Source organism: Tinamus guttatus, unplaced genomic scaffold (assembly GCF_059628265.1).
Source record: "Tinamus guttatus ecotype Peru unplaced genomic scaffold, ASM5962826v1 Tinamus_guttatus_pri_ptg000710l, whole genome shotgun sequence".
Classification (NCBI taxonomy): Eukaryota; Metazoa; Chordata; class Aves; order Tinamiformes; family Tinamidae; genus Tinamus; species Tinamus guttatus.
Window position 1 is genome coordinate 4,884,032 of NW_028289244.1, and position 8,731 is coordinate 4,892,762.

Sequence of the window (8,731 nt, forward strand, 5' to 3'; positions counted from 1 at the left end):
GCTTGTGTGTTCATTTATAGAGGAAATATGTTCAAACCAATGCAAACCCCCCTAACCCCAGCATTAGCTCCTGTTCTCGCTGCTACCCCCTGCTTGGCTGGTCTCGGCGCTGAAGGGAAAAGCTGCAGGTGAGCACCTATCACTACAAAACCTAGCAATTTTCAGGGAAGAAAAAAAAGAAAGATGCTTCAATAGTCTAACATCTCTAATAGTCAAATATGGCTCCAACTTACAGCGTTAAGAAGCAGGTGGACTCCATTTTGCTGCTGTCTTTTAATGATCGTTCAGTACAAGAAAGCATTAATTAGTGGCTCATTCTTCAGCAGGGTTGATCCCTACGCTTGCCCTGGGGCCTCCTGCTCTTTGCCTAGGGTCAGGGTGCTGCAAACTGCTACCCAGGACTGGTCTCAGCACCCGCATCTTCCTGGGAGACTCCCCTCAAGTGATGCTGCTGTTGCCCAAAGCTCATGCTCAGCAGCTTGTATCTGACTAGCAAAAGGGGAAAGAACTATGGGTCTGATGTGGTTGAAATATGAAATAATTTTCCAGCCTGCTCTACCAGACATGCCTGTAAGGGAACATTTTGTCTCTAGCAAAGGGAGGGCTCCTCCTGTGCTGCTAGCACAAGGCAGGAGGCAGCCTGCAGGCAGCATACGATCAACCCACTTCCATGGCCTGCAGTAGGGGAGGAGAATTAACGCCTGGGCAGAAGTGCTCGGGATTGCCTGCTATTAATAGCTTCTGAAAGAGCAATATAAAAGCACTTATGAAATAGAGCAAAAACAAGAGCGGGGACGCTGAAGATGGGACAAGGCACCTGGAGGCATCCTCTTCTACTTAGCTCCTGCAGGGAAACAGAAAGGGGGAAGTTGGTTAGACCCAGGATGCAGGACATGGGTCTAACAGGAGCTGCCCTGTTCCCACTGCCGGTGCAGGGAGGAGACCCGGATCCCTTCTGGCCCGGCCACCAACGCTCCTGGCTCCTGCTCCATGGCCAGATGTGGCCGGGGCTGATTGTGTTTCACAGCGCAGGGGCTGCAGCCCCGTGCACCCACTGTGCCCCAACAGACCCAGGGGTTTCCTCCCAGCCACCCTGCCCTGGACCCGGGTGACCCACTTGGAGATGCCGTCTCCACCGTGCCGAGCTGCTCACCTGCGTCCAGCTTGAGAACATCCACCCCTGAGAAGATCATCTCCTCCGGCTCCACGGCCCTGGGCGCAGCTGTGGGGGACACACAACTTCAGCGTTGGGACAACCCAGGCAGGTGACCTGCACTGCTGCTACCACAGTCACTGCAACGGCCCTGCTGCCCCTCAAGGGCTGCCAGGCCAGCACGGCCACGCACTGAGTGCTGGCGTGGTGGGACCAAGTGCACACCAGGGTGAGCAACGACTGAAGAGGGAAGCGAGGGCTCTCCTGGATGTTCTTCCCCTAAAAGCTGGGGTCCTTCCGCTCTGTTTTGAGGGGCTTCAGCTAGATCGGATTGCTTCAGCTAAGTTCAGACCTCAAAGCAAGGCCAGGAGGGCAAGACTCAGGGCCTCAACTCCTGCTGCCACTAGGCAAGGGCCAACGCTCACTCCTATGGTTTTTAGGGTGCCCTTCAGAGAGTGTCCATAACACAATGTCACTGCATGGTGTGGAAGTGCTGAAGGGGCGCAAAGGTGATGGGTGTTGCTGCCTCTAGGAACCTCTTCCTTCACCAGTCACCCGTGCCACCTTGGGCTCTCTGGAACAGGGTACGTTGCAGGATCTGCCTGTTCCTGCAATGCACTGAGCAGCTCGAGTGCTGCTGGGCACCCTCCCCACTCCTATCGAGTTCTGCTCTTCACTGAGCTCAAGAGAAACCAGGAACCATGACTGAAGGTGCTACTTGTTCCTCTTCTCCCCCACCCGGGCGACCTACCAGGGCAATCCAGCTTTTCCCGAGTCTCAGTGCCCTCAATCTTGGTGCCGTTTTTGTAGGAGCACCAGCAGAAGCCCGTGCTGGCATTGCACTGCTTGGGAAGGTAGTCTCCGTTCTCATCGCACTGGGGGCGGAAGTGACCCGGATGGACACCACCAAAATTGGCCTCCACCTGGCACCTAGTCTGCACTAGGGCAATAAGAACAAACAGGACACACCGTGAGCACCTCGGGCCGCTGCTGCCCAGGAGCCTTCCAGCGTCGCTCGGACCAGAGGACGGTCCAGACAACATCTGCCCATAGGATGCGTCACCCAACAGGGCTGCAGAAGGCCTGGGCCAGCCCCTTGGCACTACATCAGCAGGGGAGCAACCGGGACATGCTTGTTTTGGGAACAACAAAATCCTGCCTTCCCTGGGACGACTGCCTTCCTGGGAACATTAACCCTAATGACAGCAAACGGTACCGATCTACTTAACAGCGACCACGTCGACAGGAATTTTGCTATGGGAGATTGGTCTGAGCAGGCCTAGGGGATGAGTTGGCATGACGTGATGGGCACTGAGCTTTTATCTGGAAGCAGATAAACTAAATTTAAAAGGAGGAAGTGCAAACCCCACCCTGAGGATGAGGAGCTTTTTTTAAAGCTTTCCCTCTAACCAAAGGGGGATTTGAAGTGGTGGTCTGTTTTTCCAGACATTTGCTCTCTTTTTCAACACTTCTGCACCTGCTCTCATCTGTTGATGGCACATCCACAGCTGGCCCTTTCTATAAACATGGATTTTCCTTCAAGAAGTCCTGGTTGGCTTCAGCCACGGTCCTATAAGCAAACAGCTCCTCTGCAAAGGAGGAGCTGCTCCCATCCCTATGAATTGGGCTTTACTGGTGCAGATTAGAGGGAGCCAAGGTGCAGACGAGCGGCCCTGCAGTGAGCCTTGCTGTTCAGGCTGCCCTTTCAACACCTCTGCAAAAGCTGAAACCCCGAGAGAGGGGAGAGCCTGAACCCCTCTCTCCAGCCTGGAGATGCTGCCCTGGACTCGCGTCTTCGCCCACCAACAGCCCAAGAGCCTCCGGCAGCTCCGGATGAAGCTGCTGGCCGGACACCGAGGAAGGCAGAGCCGCAGCTTCGTGCTGTCCCCTCTTGGGATGCAGCTGTCACTGGAGGGCCTGTCCCAACCCTCCCGTAATTTAGTAGCTTCCCATCTGCGATACCTTTCTCCGCTGGGATCACCTTCTTCTCGCCGTTTTGGGGGTTTTTGGCCAGTTCAAACAGCAGCCACTTGTGCATCCAGGATTCGAAGGACTGCAAGAAAGGGAAGCAGCACAGGGTGATGAGGAGGCTCCAGTTGGGAGCGGTGACAGCCGCGTGCTCGTCCCCTCCCTCGGGGTGGAGGAATGCGAGCCCGACACAATAAGGATTTTCCATTTCCAGGCGGACACATGCCAGTGCCTCCCGAGGGAAAAGCTTCCAGAAGGGGCAGGGCAGGAGAGCAGCCACACACTGACCTTCCAGTCCGCATCAGTCATGGACTTCTTCAGACGCTTCAGGTTGTCCATCAGGTTGTCCTTCAGCTCTGGGAACATCTTCTGTGGGTCTGCTTGCTGCAGAGTCAACCACCAGAGTGAGATAAAGACGACAAAGGAAAAAGGAGGGATGGGATGAAGCTCTCATCAACCAGAGTGATATTACAGGAGAACAGGAGCTCCTGTCAGCTCGGAGACCCCAAGGGTGCAGGAGGGAAATCCCCAATGATGCCCATCTTGCCCAGGGACAGCTCAAAGCACAGTGTCCCACTGCCCCCAGCAGCACGGGGGTAGCTGTGGGAGGCTGGATGCTCCAGAGGACACATGGGGACCTTACCAGCAGCAGGTGCTTGACCTGATCCTCCGTTTTGTTGCTGACGGGCCCCATGATATCCGCAGGCTAAAGAGAAAATTCAAATGGGAAGAGTCAGCCCAAGGTTGGCAGCGGCCAAGAGGCAGTGGCCAGTGCAAGGCCAGGGTGGGCATCTCTTACCATCCTGTCCGAAGAGGGGGAAAGCGGCAGATCCCTCATGGCCAGGGGCATGTTCACCATGGCCATCCGCATCTTGCTCACAGGTTTAGCATCTGCCAGGGAAGTCCAGGGTGAGGGGGACCAAGAAAAGGGACCACCCCCCTCTGTCCCCAGCCACCTCCCACCGCCTCCTCATGAGCTACTGACTCGAGGGCATCTTCTTCTGCAGCGCCTGCAGCTGCAGAGTCTGTGAGGTCTTGGTCAGCTTGTCGATCTGCCCGCTCTGCTGGTACACGAAGTAGACGGTCACGGCCTGGCCCACGATGAGCAGGGCCACCAGGATGGAGAGCGCCGAGAAAGCGGCTTTGCGCCCAAACGACCTGCAAGACACGAGGGAGGGAGCTCAGGCCCCGCTCCGCTCTCCTCCTGGCAGCTGGAAATGGTCCCAAAACCCGGCTGTTGGGCCCTGAGGCAGGATGCAGGAGATGCGGTTGTGATGCTTCACCCAACCTTCACGTCCATCACCCAAGCGGGGATTTCCAGTCAGCACCGAGGAGGCTGCGGCAGAGGCTGGAGGCAGCACACTTGCCCTCGTGCATCTCTGCTGCACAAATTTTTCACAAATTCTCCTAAATAACCTCAGCCAACTCTTCAGCCAGAAAACAAAGTGACTTAAGACACTTAAATAGGTACTTTTTAAATGCCAGCAGGCCGGGGGGCAGGGAGCAGAAGTGAAAGCTCCGCGCAGGTCACTTCTGCGCTTAAGGGGGAACCGAAAGCGCCGGGCGTAGGCGGGAGCAGGGGGCAGTCCGGGCACCCGCGCGTGCGAGGGGGGCTCGGGACACGTCACACGCTGCGGGGACCCTCAACGTGGGCTGCAGGAGAGGCCACGGGTCCCCCCGGGCAGAGGGGAGGCCAGACAGGACGTGATTTTAAAGAGGGAAGGCACCGCGCTGCGCCAAAGCCAAGCGTGTGCGGAAGGTCCCGCGGCCGCACGAGGGTCGAGTGGGGACCCGGCCAGCAATGCCAGGACGTGCCGAGGTGACCTCGGCCGTGCACCATGCACAGGAGCGGGGACGGCCGCGCTGGCACTGGCAGCTCTTTGCCCTGAGCCCGCTGGCTGCAGCGACACTGCAGGATGCAAAGAGGTGCCGGGGAAATGCAAACAGAGGAAGGAAGCGCCGGCTCTCGGGAGCCAAGGGTGGGAGGATGGATCGGGCCGTAGCGGGGAGCTGCGCGGCTCCCTCCGCAGGTGGCAGGGGCAGGGCTTGGCGGTGGCCCAGAAGCACCGGATGCCAGAGCAAGGGGAAAGTCCCCACAGTCCCCTCCTTCTCCCCGTGCCTGCAATCAGGCTCCTTCCTCTTGCTCTTTTCTTCTAGGCAAGCACTTCTGGGCCACCCTGGGCTCCTTCACATGTCCTGTTCTATTAATCGGGACTGATGGATGATTTCTTCCTCCCCAAAATAAAAGGGGTAAGAATAGGATGGATTTATAGTGCAGACTTTCTACTGCACTTTCATTTCCTCTCCCAGGTGGAGCTGGCTCAGAATCCGCCTTTCCCCAGGGAGCAGCAGGATTCAACCTCGTCCCTGGCCTGTCTACCCGGCTACTTCTGATGTCAGCAATTTCCAGCTCTCTGATTGGCTGTGGTGTTTTGCCTTCCTCCCCCTCCCGTCCAGGGTGGATGAAGGTGGCCAGGACATGAGCAGGGACAGAGGGTGGACAACCCTACGTCATCACAAAACCCCCTGCGCCCCACAGCCAACCTGGGCACCCTTGTGCTCTAGATCATGTCTAGCAGCCCCATAGCCACCCTGAGACGCCCCTTAGCCCAAATGGGCCACATTTGGCCCCGCAGCCAATCCGTACACGCCCATTGGCCCCAATGGGCCCTATAGCCACGCGATGCCCCCCTTGGCCCAGCTGGGCTCCACTTGACCCCATGACTGCACCACACCACCCCTTGGCCCAACTTGCCTCCTTCCACCCCATGGCCATGCTCAGCTCAACTGTGCCCCAAGTCTCCTATGGTCCCCCAAGACCCCCCTGCCCATGGCCACGCCATGCCACTATTGACCCAAATGTGCCCCAAGGGGCCACATGGAGGCGGCGAGTCCCCTCCTTGGTCCAAAAGTGCCTTCTCCCTCCCCATAGCCTCACCACATCGCTACAGGTCCAACCGTGCCCCATAGCCAAGCCAAGTCCACCATGGTCCAACAGTGCCTCCACCCTCCCCATGGCTGCACCATGCCGCTGTTGACCCAACTTTGCCCCAAGCAGCCCCATGGCCGCACCAAGCCCCTCCTTGGCCCAACAGAGCCCCCATTGGACTCCCCGTGCCCTCTCCCACCCCATGGCCGCGCCAAGCCCCTCCTTGGCCCAACAGAGCCTGCATTGGACTCCCCGTGCCCTCTCCCACCCCGCGGCCGCGCCAAGCCCCCCTTGGCCCAACAGAGCCCCCATTGGACCCCGCGGGCGCGCCGTGCCCCTCGCGCCCCGCACCTCGAGGGCTCGGCCACGCGCAGCACGGCGCTGCCGCGGTCGGACGTGGACAGCAGGTCCCGCTGCTCCTCGGCCATCGCTGCTGCCCTCGGGGAATGGGCGTCGGGGGCGCCGCGCCGCCAAATACCCCCGGCCCCGGGGCGCCGCGGAGCCGCCCCATTGGCTGCCCCGCGCCGCGTCACCGGTTGCCGGGCAGAGCTCCGCGCCGCAGGTCCCCGCTCCGCTCTTGTCGCGGCACCCGACGGCTCGGCCGGGGGCTCGGTGCCCCCGAGGGGGCGGCAGGAGGGCTGCGGAGCGGGCAGGGCCGTTCCCCCCGCAAGGGCCTGTCCCCCGCTTGCCTTTGGTGCCAGGAAAAGTTGCTCTTTTTTATTTACTTCTTTATTTATTTATTTGCGCAATTGCACTGCACTTCTGTGCAACCCCCACTTCCCCCATCTCACAGGCTGCGGAGGCAGTTGGAAAAGCCCCGCGTCCCTGCAGGGTGTTTGACCAGCACGAAGGGTGATACCTAAAGCACTGCAAAGTCTTTTCAGGCCCTCTTGGGCTCTTATCTCCTGCCGTGGTCAAGCGCGTCCCAGAGCCCTGCTTCCACCCTGAAAAACCAAGGCAGAAGCAGGAACAGCTCAGGAAGACTTCATGACTGCTACATGACTCTCCCTAGCTCAGCTCTCTAGACAGCAAGGATTGAACTGCAAAGCCAGCAAGAGCCCCAACATGCAGCTCCTGCACCCTCCCCTAGCTTGCACTAATCTTGAGATCACTCCTGTTCCTTATCTACCACTGCCACAACCCTGCAAAGCCCTTCAAAACATCCTTACCCAGCTGGAATAAATCAGACGATGATTCCTGACAAGTTAAATAAAATGACTGCAGCTGATTAGCAGCCCCTTTGCTCAGCTTTTGGATGGAGCTTTAGGCTGTCTAGATCAGCCCTAGAGGCAGCACAGCAATGCCCAAGTGCTGCTGCCATCCTCTGCTTGTTTTGCACTAAATCTCTCAATCTGAGAGCTGAAATTTCTTGAGCTGTGAGGGATGGAGATGGGAGTGACCTGGCTCCTGGCCCTGCTGTATCTCTACATCTCTCCTGGATGCAGCTGGAAGTGCCCCTATTGCTCCATGGCCATACAACCCCCTGAGAACTGGGGATGACCAGAACCTGCTGAAGGCCTTCATGGACCACTGAGATATTTGCCAGCCTTTTCCCATGTACAACTGCACCTCTTCATCCCAGCTCTGCATCTGAGCAAGAGGGACCTGTGGGGCTCATCCCACCCGAATCCTGCTCCTGTGGGTGACATGTTTGTGCACCGTGGCACAGCACGACGTGGACACGTGAGTGAGGACGCGCGTCACTCCATGCGGGGTGCCAGGGTGGACACGGTCTCTGTGTTGGCCCAGAGCTCGGTTGCAGACACCCATGTGCACCCTTGGGGCAGCCCCCGAGGCTGTGCTGAAGACAAGTCACTTCTGAACACACAGTTGCAGCTGACCCGTCCAAACAGGGGGCTGGAGAGGACCCACAGAGCCCAGCACACGCTGGACCCGCTTGCGTGACTGTCTCAGTCTGAAAGGGGAACTATGGAAGGTTTAATAGGAACTCGGCAAATGAAGCAAACAGTAATTTCCTTGAACTTGTGCCCAATTCTGCAAACTTTGCTCTGGGGCCACGGGAGAAGACTCACGCTCATCCCTACATAAGCCAAAGGAGGGGGTTCTCCTCAAGCCTAGCTCACCGATTCTCACCACTGAATCAACCTTTTGCTCTGCACCTGGACATCTTTCTTTCTATCAACTCTTTTGGTAGCTGCACTCCACCTTTCAGCACAGGGCAGTGGTGTTTCCTGCGTTTCAGCCTGTAAAGCAGTTTTCCATGAAAGATGCAGATCCTTTCATAGCATCTTTCAGCCCTCCTTTTCCCCAGCTGTTTCCTGTGCAGCCTCAGAGTAGTGCAGATAGGTAGGAATGGGATGGACATGCTTTGTGCTACCATGAAACCCCTGAGAAGGGGGTAATTCCTGATTATAGGAGGCTGGGGAACTTACTGTCTTTTTTGGGGGGGAATCCAGGCCACCTTGATATCCGGGAGAAGCAACACAGTCTTAGGAAGGCTTGGTTCAGGCTTGCCTGTTGCACAACGACCTTGGCACAAGCAAACAGCAATGATTTCAGGCAGGGAGTTGGAAATAACCCTGCAGGCATCTGCGTGACGTCACTTGTCACCAAGCAAAGCTTCCCTTTCGCAGTCCCCCGTGCGCAGCCGAAGGAGCAAAGGTTCTTACTACTTGGGATGTGACCCGTTCAGCAGGTCACCTCGAGGTGCAAAGAGACTG

General features: G+C 57.7%; 1 protein-coding gene across 1 annotated transcript; it reads right to left on the reverse strand.

The window, feature by feature from the left end:
- Window positions 1–460: 460 nt before the first annotated feature.
- Window positions 461–6,495, reverse strand: CD74 (CD74 molecule). Its single transcript, XM_088536960.1, has 9 exons — window positions 6,402–6,495; window positions 4,107–4,279; window positions 3,921–4,012; window positions 3,765–3,827; window positions 3,410–3,505; window positions 3,116–3,206; window positions 1,905–2,093; window positions 1,137–1,222; window positions 461–830 (listed from the first exon to the last, which is right to left on the reverse strand). Exons 1-9 carry the CDS (start codon window positions 6,476–6,478, stop codon window positions 765–767), a joined length of 933 nt encoding a protein of 310 aa, XP_088393086.1. The 5' UTR covers window positions 6,479–6,495; the 3' UTR covers window positions 461–764.
- Window positions 6,496–8,731: the final 2,236 nt, after the last annotated feature.